Here is an 18,895-nt window from a genome sequence, read left to right as displayed (position 1 = left end):
TATGTTTGATATTTTACATCAAAACAAGTTAAAGAAAAAACATTGCTCAGAACTTATGTGATATAATATTATTATACAAATATATTCTTAGGCATTTGATAACAAATGGATCATTGCCTCTGTTAAAATAGTGAACAGTTGAATATCTTTTAGAGCTTTAAGGATTTGCACAATGGATGCACAGCCTGCTTCCCCAGGGTTATACTACATTTCTCTTTGCTGACTTCAAATTCTTCCAAAAATCTTTACTTACCTGAATTTGTACAACTGAATGACATGTTGGATAAATAAAGATTTAAAGGACATTTGTTAATTTGAGCAACTTGGGTTGTTCCTCTGCTTTGCTTCCAAGGAAGGAATGATTTTATGGTTCTGTTTCAGCTGTATTTGGACTTTATGTGGTCATATATCCATCTCTGGGCCAGGGCATTGTGTTTAAACCCAAAACAGGACTTGATGGCTGTGGAATGTGTTGTACAATGCAGCCAAACAGGTTGACTGTCAATCTGTAAATCTTTTGGATGTCCTGATAAGTGATAAGTGCAGAACAATTCCTGATCAGCCATGAGTTGCAGTGCAATAACCTCTTCATGTTAAAAGACCCCCTATGCAAGTGTTAATTCTGAGGAACTACCACTCCCACACCAACACAATATTTGTGCTTTGTATATCTAAACTGATGTAAAATAATTCCCTTTACAAACATTGGTTACTAAAGTAACTGCACAGAGGCCGCTATCCCGTTAGCAAGTCACCCTCTATTTATATATCCATAGTACATGGGTTCTGACCAGCCAGGTCAAAGTTAATCCCTAGACTGAGGAGACTTTCTGAATCTCCTGTTTCTTTTTTTTAAACCTTTTTTCACCCAGAAGGTGGTGGGGGTCTGTAATACACTGCCAGGGAGGGTAGATTAGATTACCTACAGTATGGAAACAGGCCCTTTGGCCCAACAAGTCCACACTGACCCTCCGAAGAGCAACCCACCCAGACCCATCCCCTGTATTCACCTCTGACTAATTCACCTAACACTATGGACAATTTTAGGATGGCCAATTCACCTAACCTGCACATCTTTGGACTGTGGGAGGACATTGGAGCACCCGGAGGAAACACACAGACATGGGGAGAATGTGCAAACTCCACACAGACAGTCACCCAAGGTGAGACTTGGACCTGGGTCTCTGGCACTGTGAGGCAGCAGTGCTAACCACTGAGCCACCGTGCCACCACAATCTCCTGTTTCTTTTGTCAGACAGGGTGTCATGATTGGCCCAGGTTAACAACACCAATCAATGATCTCATAGTCAATGAAATCCTTCTGGTGCTGATTCCAATCACCACAGTTACCAATGCACTAGCTGAACATTCAAAATGCTGCGTACGTAAACATTTGAAAGTTCATAACAAGGTCTTCAGATATTTCAAGAGATTCTTGTATTTTTCCATTTGTTAACTCTTGCATTATCTGCATTATAATGCACTAATAAAAATATTTACTGCAACGATAATTTGGTTTTCCTTTGGACAGCCAGCACAGCTTGACAGCATTGAAGGCGCAATAGCTTGCCATAACAAGTAAGGGACCAAGACAGAGTGGCTCAAATTAGTGACTCTCTCCCAGCACTTATAACCCTTTTGTGGGGAGGGTTATCCCTTGACAGGATGGGCCATGACTGGAGTTCTGGGCTTTAGAAGCATCCTGGAGCCCTGTCCCTCCCTGGTTTGCCACCAAAAGTCTCCCTCCAGACATCTGCTGTGCTGTTGATATGGTGGAGGACCAACAATTTGATAACAAAGTCCCAATTGATCCCTGATCAAAGGCCTTAATTGGTCCTTTAACCATTTAGCCACATCCTGCTTGTGGGTCCTGACCTGGCCTTCCGGGAAATGGCTCAAGATGGTGCTCATAAACTGGTATGCTGCACTTCACCCTGACCTGTCTTTACTCCTACCCATAACTGGGTAACGTGTCTTGCCCAGTATGTCATGCTGCATTGCAAAAGTACATGACTTTGTATCCGAAATAAAAGTTCTGAAAATGTACTGATCTCCCTGTTAGCGCCACTACTCCAGTGTGTTGGGAGGTAAACAACTTCCTTATTTGAGTCAAATGCTCATCTGATTGACAAGGAGTCAGATGCGCTCCCTAGCCTGTGCTAATGTTAACTGAACTATGTTGACACAACAGTGGGGAATGCACCACTTACCATGGGAGAGTTGTTTCTGATTGTCAGAAAACTGATGTATGGCTGTTCGGTGAGAACAAGATCAGACTTAACTTTGATGATGCCCCACCCTATCTGAATAGCCCGTGGACACTCAAAGTCTAGACTTACCACTTGTTGTGTGAACTGCTGGAGATTGGTAGTTCTTTATTATGCGTTTCAACCTTTTGGCTAAGGAGCAAAAATAAATATTTTTTACAAAATGTTTGCATCTTAGATTAGATTAGATTCCCTACAGTGTGGAAACCGGTCCTTTGGCCCAACCAGTCCATATCGACCCTCCGAAGAGTAACCCACCCAGACCCATTTCCCTCTGACTAATTGACCTAACATTATGGGCAATTTAGCATGGCCAATCCACCTGATCTGCACATCTTTGGACTGTGGGAGGAAATCGAAGCACCCGGAGGAAACCCACGCAGACACAGGGAGAATGTACAAACTCCACACAGACAGCTTCTTATGGAACAAATATTTTAGATGTTTGGTTTTCTTCCCTACCTCCAGCTTTTGCTGTTTAACTTGGTAATATTATTAGAAATACAATGACAGCCAGCTCAGAACTAGCTATAATTAATTATGTATCTACGCGCAAATAAATAGCTTCTTGCTACAAAATGTTTTCATCTAATGTTAGTACATTATTAAGAGAGGCACCCCAATTAGTATGGGCTCCATTTAATTTAACTGCAATGTCTCTTCTCCGTAACATTGTTTTATTAATGTTTAATTCTGCTTGCTTAAAAATGTGAGTTATTGAAGCACCGGAAGCTGGGTGGAGAACTAGCACAAGGCTGATGGACAGTGTTAGGTGTTTGAACTATGAAGAAAGACTCGAATCAACAACTGCTCAATAAAGTAGTGGACACAAAAGTGCATGCCAGCATTTTTCTTGGTTCAGAGTCCTTTATTGATGATTAGGAAGGACTGAGGTTTTATTTTACATGAAAGATGCTACAAAAACAACTTGATCTTAAAGGTCAAGATGCTTAAAAGTGTATGACTCAATCTTATTAAACCAAATTTTTAATATCTATTTAAGGTTTGAGTCAGAATTCGAGACCAGATGATCTCTCTTTGCTTGTGACCTGATTTTGTCTGAGAATTCCTTCTAGCATTTGTAATTGATGCCCTTGTTAAAGAAGAGGATAATTCAAAAGCTAGAAAAGTCTATTATATCCTGTGAAAAGCTATATACAATTACAAGGTGTGATGACAGTTTATGATATAATATTATGACTTGGAAACTTAGGTTCTAAAGTGGACAGAACCACATGCAGCTTTAGGTTTAAACTATAAACTGAAAACATGGGAGAAACTCAGCAGGCCTGCCAGAATCGTGTGATGGAGAAACAGAGTTGATGTCTCAAATCCAATATGATTTTCTTTGAACAGAAGAGGAATCAGGCTGGACTCAAAATGTTATCTCTGTTTCTTTCTTCACAGATATCGCCAGACCAGCTGAGTTTATCCAGAATTTTCTATTTTTGCTTTAGATTTCCAGCATATACAGTCTCTTGCTTTTATTTAATAGCTTTACGTATAAAGTGTCTTTCAATATTGTGTCTGTTAAGGAGGACTGTTTAGTTTTCAGTGGAAGCAGGATGTCTGAAAATTTGCATGTGTGCATTTAAATGCAGCTTTTAAAAACATTTGAGATGCTTCAGAAACAAAAGTATAGTAGAGAAAAAAATTGATTGTTGCCTAGCAATGACATATCTTAGACAAGGGAGAGAGAGAGAAAAAGAAAACAAGTTTCTTTTTAGAAAAAAATCTAGAAAGGTAGTGAGTATGCAAGATTCTTTCAAAGACAAGCAGGTCACTCAGAGAGAAAAGGCCTATTAAGAGAGCAGTGCAGTTTAGCAGTCTCCTAAACACTCAGGACAGAAGAAAAATTCTGAGTGGTTTAATGTTATTAAGGGAAAAAAAAATCCTAGAAATAAAATTATAAGGTGTCAGAGAGGAAGTCATCCTACAAGGCTGGTAAATTCATGAGTTTAGAGAACACTTATTAATGAGTAATTAAACAATGTAAACAATTTAAGGGTCTCTTGAAGAGATCGTTAAGTTAGAAATACTGCATCAAAATGAATGCAGATGTATAGCAGAGAGAAACCAAGTACAGCACTTGCACTGAGCAAAGAACTGTAAAGTGGCAACAGAGTGACCCTACACTGATGTTTGAGTTTCTGTAGATTGTTGTTGTGGGTAAAAAGATTGCACATTTATTTTTGATATTTGTAATATTACAATTTCAACTAGCTCTTATATATTGTAACTTTTTTTTTCCTTTTGATGTAATAAACTTTGATCTTTTGTTTGAAGTGCATTGTCAACCTCTTGTGAATATGTTCACTAACTGACAATCACAGTAACCAAATTGCAAAAAATAAATGTACGGTCTGTAGAGCAAAGTTTCACTCTGGGATATGACATTACCATTATTACCATAGTAACAGGCAACCATACAGAGAAAAACTGCAATATTGAACAATATTTAGTCTCAATTTGTATGAAGAACAACTGTGCAGGGTTTCAGATTATAGGGAATCAAGTATTTTCATATTTTATGCCTAAAGGCTTTTTGGCTATATCCTACAATTAACATATCCATGGAATCAGACTAATAGCTGTTTATTATTGTTGTGATTGTTTGAAAAATATTGCTATGATTGTTGAATACATTGAAAATAAATACAGTAATTGTGTATTCTGACACACACATGTTTATCCATCATTCATATGCTCAATGACCTTCATTAGCCTGCAATAAACCAAAGCCTTAATTTTAAAATTTTCATTCTTGTGTTTAAATCTCTGTATGGTCTTGCCATTCATATCTTTAATCTGCCAGAACTCTGCACTCATCTAACTGTGACCTCCTGTGCACCTTCTACTCTCTTTGCCTCATCATTGATGATGGTGTCTTCAGTCATGAAGAATGTTCTTCTTAAATGTTTGCATTTTTCATTCATTCCATTCCAAATCTTTCTTTGGTTCTGTGTCAATTTTTGTCTGATGCTTATCCGGAGGGATTTGAGGTTTCACTACATTAAATAGGTGTTGTTGCCTATTATCCATCTCATCTGATTGCAGGGATTGCAATTCGATCATTCCAATACCTACTTCAGACTCACAATAGTTGGTTATTGATCTTTTCAGCTTTATAATCACGTATAAACAAAAAGATTATGTAATGGAATCTTAAAAATGACTCAAAGCAAAATATCGTGTTTTTTTTAGATAAGATTATTACAGTGTGGAAACAGGCCCTTCAGCCCAACAAGTCCACACCAACCCACTGAAGCGTAACCCATCCAGACCCATTCCCCTACATTTACCCCTTCATATAACACTATGGGCAATTTAGCATGGCCAATTCACCTAACCTGCACATTTTTGGATTGTGGGAAGAAACCAGAGCACCTGGAGGAAACCCATGCAGACACGGGGAGAATGTGCAAACTCCACACAGAGAGTCGCCTAACAGCTTGACATCAACAACTTCCGGAGTGGACATGTTTACTTGCACATAATTTGGATTGCCCAAAAGAGTGTGCTGTATAACTGTAATCCATGAAACATCTTTGTTCAGACATGGCTATATTTGAAATAATTGAAAACGAGCCCATTTTCTTGGTACAAAGTTGAGAAGGTGACTAACTATGCAACATAGGCTATTCTAATTAATTACAAACAAATGTGATAATATCCAACATAACTGAGTAACCTGGATCTTACTATTTCTGTGATTTTTTTGAGATTTTAATCAGTGTGGTCTTCCAATGGAAACTGCCACCTTTTGAACATGAGTCTCCATGTTGGTTAGTCCAGCAACAACATCTTTATTCACATAGCGCTCTTAACACAGTAAAACAACTCAGTGTTCTGGTGGGCAGTTCTATGAGGGAAATGTTGGGCTTCCATTTTGCTATTTTTAGTTGGAATGTTAGAAAGTTCAACCCAAAAGATTTGGACGGTGCTGCTCGAATGTATCTCTTCCAATTTTGATATAAACTTCATCGAAATGTCAATGTAGTCATTGATTTAATTAAATGAACTCCAACAATTTTAATGAAAGTTCTGATGGTGCAATTATATTGCTATTCCATTGGGTGTTTAATCATTTTATCTTGCAAAGTACTTTTAAAATTACTATCTGATGATTTAACTTCATTTACATGCTGTCAGGTTTGGGCAATCCTCACCATCTTGATTGTAACTGTTCCTTGTTAAATTGTGACCTGTTAAATTGTTTGCCTCAGTTATTCTTTATCTAAATACACTTGGCTTCAGAATGACAAAGGATATAAATTACAATCTTAATTAATTTTTCAGCTAGATCATACCTAGCAGAAACTGATGTCCTTACATTTTAAAAATATTTATTGTTTTTGCAGATTGGTGGATGACAGATGTGTGGTTGAGCCAGGGGCTGGAGATCTGGAAAATCCTCCCAAAAAATTTAGAGGTAAATTTGGTTTTATCACATAACATTGCATGAAATGTAAAGGTTGTGGATAATGTGTTGATAAGCAGGCCTGTTTCCATATTGTATGGAATCTAATCTAATCTAATTAGTAGACAGGGTTTACTAATTTCTCTCTTTGGTTAAGCTGCTTTAGAGATACATTGATCTTAATCCTCTTGGACTTTGGGCCTTGTGGCTCAATGGTGGGCGATGTTCATTACTAAAGGAACAAGTTGATGATCAGTCTTGTAGATATTATCTTCTGCATGGATCAAGTAATACACACAACATATAGACCATCAGCCTGAACAATGACTTAATCCAGGGGATGCCAATACTTTAATCTCAAATGTCTCTATGTGAGTTTCTATTTGTCCTCCTCATAGAAGAGGGTGCTTGTTCTAATGAGGCCTTCTGAATCAATATTGTCAGCGGCAGGATGCCATACACATCTGCCATTGGCCTTCCAGATGGCAGAGATCACAGGTTTCAAACACGCTATTAAAGGAGCCAGTGAGTTAGCATAGCGCGTCTTGTAGATGGTACACTGCTGCCACTGAGCGTTAGTGGTGGAGTGAATGAAGGTTGAAGGTGGTGGATTGGGTACTAACCAGTTGCGCTATTTTTGTCCTGGCTTGTGGTGAGCTTCTGGAGAGGGTCATTGTAACAGTAGCCATCCAAACAATTGGAGAATATTCCATGACACTTTTGAGGTGGGCCTTGTAAGTGGTAGACAGCTTTGGGGTTTCAGGACGTAAGTTACTTGCCGTAAAATTTCTAGCTTCCAACCTGATGTTGTAGCTTCATATAACACAGAGTAGGATTATGAAAGATATTTAAGCAGATGCTATTAATGGGTAGGATTTAAATTATACCTGCAAATGCTGTGCTTCAGCGTGAGCTAACTGCTGTTTGCTTTACATCATTCATGTTCAGCATTCAGGGTCACTTTGGGATAGCAAGGTTCAACTTGCTCTTTGTATTCAATGCTACTGTCCAATTCAATGACTTTGATAAGTTAGCTTAGCTTATACTTATTGTAAAAGCGAGCAACTTTCAATCTTATCCACTTCGTATATTGACCTTCCCATTTTCTGCAGGCAGTAGTGATTGTGAGTATTGTCTCTTCTTGTCTGCCCTTTTCTTGTTCTTGTCAAACTAACTTTGCAAATGGAATTCCGCTGTTATAGTATAAGGATCCTGTTCTCAGAGAATTAACCTGTTGTTTGATAGTGAGATACGTGACAAATGTGCTTTGGCCAAGTTAACTACTTAGCTGTTGTTACACTGCATTGCTGGTTCTTAAACTTTTATAATAGCCTAAGCATCGTGAGTCCAAATGTAAACTGAAGGAATGTTTCACCAACCATCTCAGCCTGGCCCAGAGGAGCTGACCTGACCTCCCAGTCACTGCCCATTTTAATTCCCTTTCCCACTCTCTTTCTGACATGAGCATCCTTGGCCTCCTCCATTGGCACAGCAAATCAAGCTCCAAATTGGAGGAACAACACCTCATCATCCGCCTGGGCAGACTACAGCCTGGAGGACTCAACATTGAGTTCTCCCAATTTCAGATACCATCCCTCCCCATCCCCTGACTCCCTTTTCAGCCCCTCCCTTCCATTCCTCTCATCGACCCTTCCTTCTAACCACCAATCAGATTCATTCCTCCATCGACCACCAGGTTGTATCCTCGACCTCTGTTCCCCCATCCCCACTTCACCACCCTGCCCCTCTCCATCCCCTTTATCTGCAGCTCCCCTTACACCCACTACTCCATCGACTACTCCACCTCCTAATGCTGCTTGGCTTGCTATGTTCTTCCAGCCTCCTGCCTCTCTACGTAAGCATTGTGAAGCTTTCTAAAACCTTTTGGCATTGATTTAAAATTTCAGTCCTAAACCAAGACACCTAATCTTCTGCTACACCCCAACCACCATCAATTTTACCCTTTGAACAACCAAAGTGATCACGAGTTCCTTTGAGTTGTGGCATTCAATTGAGACACATGTCAGGGCCTAATTTTGACATTAAAGAAAAGGAAGAAAAAGCTTTCATCTCCAGAACACATTTCATGTTCTCAGAATGTGCCAAAGGTCTTTAAAACCAATGAAGATCTTTGTATGAGTTAGTACTAATGTAAGTAGTTAATGAAAACCATATAGCCAGCTAGATGTTAAAAAGTTCCTTTCCTTTCAACTAGCAATCATGAAAATGGTACAGTAGACTAGAAAATAAGTCCCTGTGACATATTCTACTAATTATTATTTACCAAGATAGCATAATCAATTGACCACATCATTTTATAGGTAAAAGTGAGGACTGCAGATGCTGGAAACCAGAGTCTAGATTGGCGTGGTGCTGGAAAAGCACAGCAGGTCAGGCAGCATCCAAGGAGCAGGAAAATTGACGTTTCGGGCAAAAGCCCTTCATCAGGAGTGGAGGCAGGGAGTCTCATTTTATGGCTCCTTGACCAATCTGAATCCAGTATTAATACTTTTGCTTCTCCAAGAACTCAGTAGTATGCTTTAAAAGACATTTTTTTAGGCTAGCTTCCTTGTTGTTTAATTCTATTCTACTCTCATCCACACTTCGATTTTCAATTTAATAGTGATATGACACTTAGAAAAATACTATACAAATTTTGTGGCACTTAATTTGTTCACCAATTTTATTCACGCACAGTATTTATCACAATCTCTCTGTTATTGCAGCATCTCATCATCAAGTTCTTGTATCCTGTTTAAGGCAAGAATTTTAAACAAAATTGCCACAGAACTGTGTTTGCAGTCTTTCAAAAACTGACATCTTTTACATTAATACCAATACATAAGTAGTGAATTTCCTGTCTTATTACCCACAGTGAGTCAGAGGATATGGAAACTCATAACCGATAGCTTGCCTTGGTGCGGAGGTTAGTTGGCGTGGAAGGGAGGTAGGAGGATGCCTAGAAACAAGGGAAAAGTAATTGTGCCACCCTGTATATATTTTCCATAATGACAAGCAGCTTGTGTAATTTTCTCCATGGGATTTAGTGGGAAGAGTTTAGTGGTTGCATACTATCTTTAGGAAGCCAAAAAAGTCTTTGCAGCAATTGGTTCGTTGTTAAATCAGTAGAATTCTGGCATTAACTATTTAGAAGCTGGTGATAATCAAGACAAATTTATGGTACTCAGGTTTTGCTTTGCTATGCAACATCTCAGGATGATTTGCACTGTAATTTAATGTTTGTGCGAAGCAAGTTCAGCTTCGTGACAATGATAAACTAATTATTAATCTGTGGTCAAGGTCTGGCCTGGCTGTGGAGTGAGATTCCCTTGAGGTTGCTCTCACCTGCTGTTTTAGCTTGATATCCAAGCAGCACAATTCTAGTGTGAAACAAAATCTAATTTGCACTGTGATCAGAGAGCATCTGATTACAATTCTGTTTTCTGTTTCAGCGGGCAGACATTCTCACCTGCCTGCTGAACAATGTTGAAATTTCAAACTTTATGCTGCCACATACATATCATCAAGCTAAACAGGCTAATTAAAGTGCCAACTAGGAATCACAAAGTATACACAGGTTCCATCTGACCAGACTGAATCTGCTGCTCTCAGGCTGCTAATCTGTTTGTATAACCAGAGGGACATAAGGAGAGAATTCGGGCGTGGTCATAAATATTTGTAAGATAGTGAATCAGTTCCTGACAGGAATGTTAATGAATAGCAAGACACCAAGCAGCAGTAAGAACATGGAGATCACATCCATCAAGAGTAACTCCATATTGGGAATGAAGAATGGTGAAAACAATGAAACGTGAAAAAAAAAGAGAAGGAAGCAAAGTCTAGTACTGAGAAAAGTGGAAGGCACTGAAGGACGATGGTCATTTTTTATTAGTAAAGCATAAAATATTAACTTTTGTTTTCTGAACTATTCAATTCTTCTATAATTAAAAATTGCCCTCACAGATGGCAATTTGATTTAGCATGCCAATTTTAACATTTACAATTGTACTCCAATTTCCTTAACTTTTGTTTCTACTGCTTTATATTTGAACTTTTCAAATACATTTCTAATTTATTTTCAAATGCTGCTGTCATACCATACAACGAAAGTCAGTACTCCATGTTCTAATCACCATCTGAACAAAGAGATATATTTATAGTTTTGCTTTAGTTTCTTCAATGACTAGTTTATGGCTCCATTGGTATTGAATGGGCAGGCATCAGACATCACTCAGTACTGTCTTAAAATCTTTTATAATTTTGCAAGTGCCAAAGATTCCTATTCATCTTTGTTCATGTGAAAGAAAACAGCTCGTCAAGTCTTTCTTCAAATTTGCAAGTCTGTAATGCTTGGGCATGTTTTAGCTGACTATTTTTAAGTGATAAAATTCATTTGGAGGGTGGAGCAAGAAATATCATTACTGGTGAAAGGAGTTAGGAGGTATGCTGAGTTCAAGTGTCCAATTGTATTAATGTGTTGGTTGATGACTAAGAAATGAGAATGACATGTCGTGTGTGCTGTGCCTAAAGGCTGGCCCTTGACTCATCGTCTGCTGATGCTTCATCCTGAGCTGGCTTCCTGGCAGTGGTGCTTTGTCATCAGCTTCCAATTTCAGAAGGAAGGGCAATGAGGCAAGCCCTAAGTCTATCTCAGATGGAATGAGGATTTGAACTTACATTGTTTGCACTATTTGGAACTAAATGCTGGTATATCTCGTCAGCTGAACTAAACAGCTCCATGCACCCCCAGAAAAAGAGGGCAGAGTGGTATATGGAGGTGGCAGTGTTCATGGGCAAAGTTTCAGAGCTTACGGGCCTAGATACTTCTGCAATATTGCATTCTAAACCAGTATGTGCCAGTAATTAGCAACACTGGTGCAATGGACTCAATGTCAAGCCGCTAAACATGTTTTCAAAAAGACCTTTATTAGAACCAGGAAACGGTTTGCTCATTCAAGTGCAAATAACAATGGATTATATGTCATTGCTCATAAACCTTGACAGTTTGTGAAAAGGTGCATTGCAATCTAATGGTTAAAAATGATTGTGCATTCACAGTAATCTTTGGTTCTATGATATCAGAAGAAAGAACTAACCCGTGTGTTGTCCAGTTTTCTATCATTATCTTCATTCCAGATTGTGGCTTTTTTTTAGTGTCTGTCTACTCCCTTGTCTGAATTTTATTTTAAATTTCCTAATGCTGCATGGACATTGCTGGCACGTCAGCATTTTAATATTGCTTTAAATCAGTCTGTTCAGACATGACCACATTGTTGAAACAGTGGGATTTAAACACTGGCCTAGAGTTCGGGAAATTGGCACTGTGCCACAAGACGAAAGTGAGTACTGCAGATGCTGGAGATTAGAGTCAAGAGCATGGTACTGGAAAAGTACAGCAGGTCAGGCATCATCCAAGGATCAGGAAAATCGATGTCTCAGGCAAAGGCCCTTCATCAGGAATGAGGCTGGGGGCCTTGGGGGTGGAGAGATAAATGGGAGGGGGTGGGGCTGTGGGGAAGGTAGCTGAGAGTGCAATTGGTGGATGGGGGGGGGTAAAGGTGATAAGTCGGAGGGGAGGGTGGGGGTGGACAGTTGGGAAGGAAGATTGACAGATGGGACAGGTCATGAGGATGGTGCTGAGCTGGAAGGTTGAAACTGGGGTAAGGGGGGTGGGGAGGGGAAATTAGGAACTTGGTGAAATCCATATTGATGCCCTGGGGTTGGAGGGTCCTGAACTTCCTCCAGGCGTTGGGTGGTAATGGAGTGGCAATGGAGAAGGCCCAGAACCTGTATATCCTTGGCAGAGTGGGAGGGGGAGTTAAAATGTTAGGCCATGGGGCAGTGGGGTTGATTGGTGCAGGTGTCTCGGAGATGTTCTCTGAAGTGCTCTGCGAGTAGGTATCCTGTCTCCCCAGTGTAGTGGAGACCTCATCGGGAGCAATGGATACAATAAATGACATGTGTGGAAGTGCAGATGCAACTTTGATGGATGTGGAAGGCTCCTTTTGGGGCCTTGGACGTAGGTGAGTGGGGAGGTGTGGGCGCAGGTTTTGTAATTCCAGCGGTGACAGGGGAAGATGCCGGGAGGGGAGGGTGGGTTGTTAGGAAGCATGGACCTGACATGGTAGTCACTGAGGGAACAGTTTTTATGGTAATCAGATAAGGGTGGGGAGGGAAATATATCTCTGGTGGTGGGGTTCGTTTGTAGTGGCAGAAATGGCAGAGGATGATGCAATGTATATGGAGGTTGGTGTGTGGAAGATGAGGACCAGGGGGTTGTGGTTGGAGGGGTGGGGTTTGAGGGCGGCGGTGTGGGATATGGATGAGATGCATTGGAGGGCATCATCAACCATGTGGGAGGAGAAATTGCAGTCTTCAAAGAGGGAGGCCATCTGGTATGTTCCCGATGCAGTCTCGTCTACATTGGGAAGACAGGATGCCTACTCGCAGAGCGCTTCAGGGAACATCTCCAGGCCACCTGCACCAACAAACCCCATGGCCCCGTGACTGAACACTTCAACTACCCCCTTCCACTCTGCCCAGGAAATGCAGGTCTTGGGGCCTACTCCATCACCACTCCCTTATCACCTGACGCCTAGAGGAAGAACGCCTCATCTTCTGCCTCGGGACCCTTCAATTCGGGGGCATTGATGTGAATTTCACCAATTTCCTCATTTCCCCTCCCCCACCTTACCCCAGGTCCAACCTTCCAGCTCAGCACCATCCTCATGACCCGTCCCACCTGTCCATTTTCCTTCCACTCCACCCACTCCTTTACCCCCACCTCCATCCACCTATTGCCCTCTCAGCTACCTTCCCGGCAGCCCCACCCCCCTCCCATTTTCCAATGAATACTTAACTCGGTAGTTTATTGACATTACAGCCTGTTCATTGCGCATCTTACAGGGTGCTATATTTGAAAATTGTGAACAGTTCAGCATCAGTTTCTCTTGGCAATTTAAATGGCAGATGGAAATTAGTGCAAGACTCTCAAATAAGGAAAATACTAAAGATTGTGGTTTTGAAAAGATTATATCAATAGCTCAAACAAGGCATTAGATTAGATTCCTTACAGTGTGGAAACAGGCCCTTCAGCCCAACCAATCCACACTGGCCCTCCAAAGAGTAACCCACCCAAACCCATTTCCCTCTGACTAATGCACGTAACACTATGGGCAATTTAGTGTGGCTAATTCACCTGACTGGCACATCTTTGGACTACGGGAGGAAACCGGAGCACCCCCACGCAGACATGGGGAGAATGTGCAAACTCCACACAGTCACCCGAGGCTGGAATTGAACCTGGTGCTGTGAGGCAGCAGTGCTAACCACTGAGCCACTGTGCCGCCCATATTAGCGTTGAATCTGAGATGTATTTATCCTAGAATTATCTGTGTAACTGCTGAATTTCTTTGCAATTTGAATTATGCCTCCAACTCCTTGATTCTGCAGAGTCTTCCAAGAGATAATTGTATTAAATAACTTTTGTTTGCTGAATCATTGCCAAACTTGAATGGGTGCAGAAAAGATCTATAAGGATATTGCCAGGATTGGCGGGTTTGAGCTCTAGGGAGAGGCTGAATAGTCTGGGGCTATTTTCCCTGGAGTGCTGGAGGTTGAAGGGCGACCTAATAGAGGTTTGTAAACTCATGAGGGGCATCGATAAGATATAGCCAAGATCTTTTTCCCAGGGCAGGGGAGTCCAAATCTAGCGGCATAATGAAAGTGACCTAAGGGGCAACATTTTCACTCAGAGGGTGGTGCGTGGAATGAGCTGCCAGAGAAAGTGGTGGAGGCTGGTACAATTACAACATTGAAAAGGCATCTGGATGGGTATATGAATACAACAGATTTAGAGGGATATGGGCCAGGTGGTAGAAAATGGGACTAGATTAGGTTAGGGTATCTGGTCAGCATTGACGAGTTGAACCAAAGGGTCAGTTTCCACGCTGTACATCTCTATGAGTCTGTGATTTATATCATTTTGTTCTGTTACTTTCCTATGGAGGCAAATAACAAATAGTTCTTTAAATGCGTCCACACGTCATATAAAAATATAAAAATAGAACTTTTTTTCTAGCAACGCTGAAATTTTATAAATACTGTTGGCCCTTTGCATTTTAAAAATTTTTGCCATTTATTAACATGCAAAGGCTTGCTACAGTTTTTTGCACTGGTAATGCCACATTTGGAGTATTGTGTATACAGCTTGGTCTTCTCATGTAAGAAAGACCATGATTGCATTAGCAGCAGTTCAGAGAAGGTTTGTTCGATTGATTGCTGAGATGATAGGGTTAAATTGTGAGGAAAGGTTGGACAGGATTCACCCATTTCAGTCGGAATTTAGAAGAATGAGGGATGATCTTATTGAAATTATTTAAGATCCTGAGAGGACTTGACAAAGCGGGTGCTGAGAGATTGGAAAGTGGAGGCAGAACTTAAAAACAAAGGCCCTACTTAGATGGACTTGAGGATAATTTTATTTTTATGTCAGAAGATTGTTAGTCTGTGGAACACATCCCCAGAGAGCAGTGAATGCAATTTCACTAAATATATCTAAGGCTCAGTTGAATAAATTCTTGATTGACAATGAGTAGAGGGGGGACAGGCGGGGAAGGTAAATTTAAGACCATATTAGGTCAACCCTGAACTTATCAAGTAATGCAGAAGGCCCAAGGGGCCAAATGGTCTATTCTTGCTCTTAGTCTGTATGCATGTAATGATAAATCTCTATAAAACTTTAAGATTAGGAGTATTATGTTCACTTTTGGACTGTTCACGTATGCTGTGGTGAGTTAGACAGTAGCGAGGTTACAATGATTCATTAGAATTCTACGTGTTCTGAGTAAGTACAAGTTCAAAGAGTTGAAAGCATGTGACATTTTCTTGCTGGAAGAGGAAGGATTAATGTGTAATTTGATCGAGCTGTTTAAAATGATGGTGACAGAAGAGATCAAAACAGATCATGACAAGCAGTTGAATCTTGAAAGAGGTACCATCAATATGAGATTGAACATGAGATTTAGACCAAGGGTTTTGAGAACATTTTGATACAAAGGGTATAGAATTTGTTACTGATGTTGGGGATTGAAGCATACGGTGTGCTAATATTTAAGAATGGCTTAAATGCGTTGTTAAAGGATGTGAGGAAACTAGGCATGCGAGAACCTTTTTAACCTCGCTTTAATCTTTCACACAGGTGATCTCTCAATCTTCTGACAAAAGACGTATTGTATGCGTTTTTTGTCTCTTTATTTAAGGAAGCATATTCTAGCCATGGAGTGAAAGCAACAAAGGTTATTCTGACTAATTCCTGGATGATAGGACTGACATATGAAGGGAGACTAGATTGGTTAGGAATATGTTCACTGACATTTGGAAGAATGGAAGGGGGATATCACAAAAACCTAAACAAATTCTAACTTTACGCGACAAAGCAAACATAGTAAGGATGTTCCTGATGAATGGGGAGTCCAGAACATCGGGTCAAAGTCTAAGGATACAGGATAGACTACTGAGGACTGAGATGAGGAAAACCTTTTTTTCTCCCAGACAGTGGTGAACCTGTGGAATTCTCTAATACAGAAGGTGGTTAAGACCAAAACACTGAGTGTTTTCCAAAAGGATACATTGCCTAGGGTTTAAGAGATTAAAGGGTCTGGGGAGAAAGCACGATCAATGTACAGAGTTGGATGATCAACCAAGACCAAGTTGTATAGTGGAGCAAGCTTGAAGGGCTGAATGGCCTACTCCTGCTCCTATTTTCTGTGTTTGCAAGGCTTTCATTTTCTGCCTAGGGGTCAGCAATCACTTGACGCTGGAGTTTAGCTCCCACTGGGGGCAAGCCCAGACAGCATGTAATTTCACAGAATCACAAAATTCTTGCAGTGCAAAATGAGAATATTAATATTAATTATCTTCAGCCTTTGGTCAAGCTTTGTGTTCATTTTAACTCAAACTAAGTAATTGATGTAGGATCAGTATCTTTTACATTTGCCTTATCCTTGGTGAATGGTGAAGCACTGGTGGTTACAATTGACCTCAGGGAAAGCTGAACAGAAAGATCCAATGATCTCTGTCGCATGGATTTTTTTTGTTTTTCAGTGTTAGTTTGAATCTCATGTCAAGTCAAAGGATTGTCCAGGCAGCCATTCAAATATCCCTGTAACATCAGAGTCTAAACTCCCCTGGTATACCCCTTGCTGGCATCTGTCAGACCCCAAAACTTGCTTTAGATTCAGGATCCATGCACTTTGTGTCCAGGGATTGCTTCTAGTCCCAGCAGTGGCTGCTATTCCATCCTGGCACTGCTGAGGCCTACAGAGCTCATGGCTAATCAGTCAGACTGGCAGTTCTCCTTGCTGGCACTTACTGTCCCTGAGGTGTGGAAACCTCAATCTTAATGAAGTCAAACTGCTTCCAGCATATTATTATTGTGAGGCAGTTGCATTTTTATAGATGTGGTACCAATCCATTGGAGTGTGGGAAATCCTTGTCTCTCCACTCTCTCCCCAAAACAAAAATTTGGTTACAATTCATTTGACAAGGTGTGAGTTTTTTCAGGTGTTTTGAAAATGTGCAAGGGCAGAATCTGTCATATCTAATTGTTTGCAATCTGTGAAGACTTCAAGCTGTGGAAAACTGTAGCATTATTGGCAACAACTTCTGAACTTCCATGGAGTCATACAGCATGGAAACAGACCCATTGGTGCAACCAATCCACAATGGCCATAATCCCAAAAACTAGTCCTACCTGTCTGTATTTGGCTCATATCCTTTCAAACATGTCTTATCCATCTAGTTCTCTAAATTTCTTCTCCAAGGCAGTGGTGAGCCTGTGGAATTCTCTAATATAACTCAGTGGTTAGCACTGCTGCCTCACAGCGCCAGGGACCCAGGTTCGATTCCAGCCTCGGGCAACTGTCTGTGTGGAGTTTGCACATTCTCCCTGTGTCTGCATGGGTTTTCTCCGGGTGCTCCAGTTTCCTTCCACAGTCCAAAGATGTGCAGGTTAGGTGAATTGGTCATGCTAAGTTGCCCGTAGAGTTAGGTGCATTAGTTAGGGGGAATGGATCTGGGTGGGTTACACTTCGGTGGGTCAGTGTGGACTAGTTGGGCCAAAGGGCCTGTTTCCACACTGTAAGGAATCGAATATAGAAAGTGGTTGAGACTACAACATTGAGTGTTTTCAAAAAGGAGTTGGATATATTGCCGAGGACTTAAGAGATCAAAGGGTGGGGGGGAGAAAGCAAGATCAATGCACAGAGTTGGATGATCAACCATGACTGTGGTGGCTCAGTGGTTAGCACTGCTGCCTCACAGCACCAGAGTCCCAGGTTCGATTCCAGCCCTGGGCAACTATCTGTTCGGAGTTTGCACATTCTCCCCATGTCTGAGTGGGTTTCCTCTCACAGTCCAAAGCATACAGGCCATGCTAAATTGCCCACAGTGTTTGGTGTGTTAGTCAGAGGGAAATGGGTCTGGGTGAGTTACTCTTTGGGGGGTCGGTGTGGACTTGTTGGGCCGAAAGGACTGTTTTCACACTGTAAGTAATCTAATCTAAAAGCTTGAAGGGTCGAATGGCCTACTCCTGCTCTGCTTTTCTATGTTTGCAAGGCTCTAATTTTCTGGCAAGGGGTCAGCAATCACTTGAGGCTGGAGTTTAGGTCCCACTGGGGGCAAGCCTAGACGGCATGTAATTTCACAGAATCACAGTCTTTTAAACATTGTTGCTGGACGCAATCCACCACTTCCTCTGGAAGTTCATTCCACACACGAACCATGCTATGTGTAAAAAAAAAGTTGTTCAAAATGTTTCGCTTTGCATTGTGTAGACTCCAAAATTTGCTATCAGTTTCAGAGAATAAATGATGGCAACTGCTAACAGTTCCACTGCCATTCATATCACAACATTCAAACAATTAGTTTTAGATCTACATCCTGGTAGATCTAAAAGATGTTGCCTCGAGGACATTGGCAGAAATACTGAGTTCCCTGTGATGTCTCTTCACCACCCACCTCAGACAAGGCCAATTTAAAAGATACTGATGACATATTCATTACTTAGCTCGAGTTAAAGGAACACAAAGATTGTAACTTTTCTCGGATTATGGATGAAGAGTAGGGATGTGAAGCCAAAGATGTCTAAATGTTCGCAGATGCATCCACTCTTCCATCAAAGACATAGGCTGAAGGTGGTATTAAATCT

General features: G+C 40.9%; 1 protein-coding gene across 3 annotated transcripts in view; it reads left to right on the top strand.

Moving 5' to 3' along the window:
- itpr3 (inositol 1,4,5-trisphosphate receptor, type 3) overlaps positions 1–18,895 on the top strand; it is a 269,802-nt gene that overhangs the window by 10,216 nt on the left and 240,691 nt on the right. For all 3 annotated transcript variants that reach the window (XM_072563528.1, XM_072563529.1, XM_072563527.1), the window contains exon 2: positions 6,629–6,699. In XM_072563528.1, the coding sequence (XP_072419629.1) occupies positions 6,629–6,699 (71 nt within the window). The remainder of the gene's footprint in view (positions 1–6,628; positions 6,700–18,895) is intronic.

This window comes from Chiloscyllium punctatum, chromosome 45 (assembly GCF_047496795.1).
Source record: "Chiloscyllium punctatum isolate Juve2018m chromosome 45, sChiPun1.3, whole genome shotgun sequence".
Classification (NCBI taxonomy): Eukaryota; Metazoa; Chordata; class Chondrichthyes; order Orectolobiformes; family Hemiscylliidae; genus Chiloscyllium; species Chiloscyllium punctatum.
Note: the sequence above shows the minus strand (reverse complement) of the source record. Positions and strands in the feature narration are given on the sequence as shown.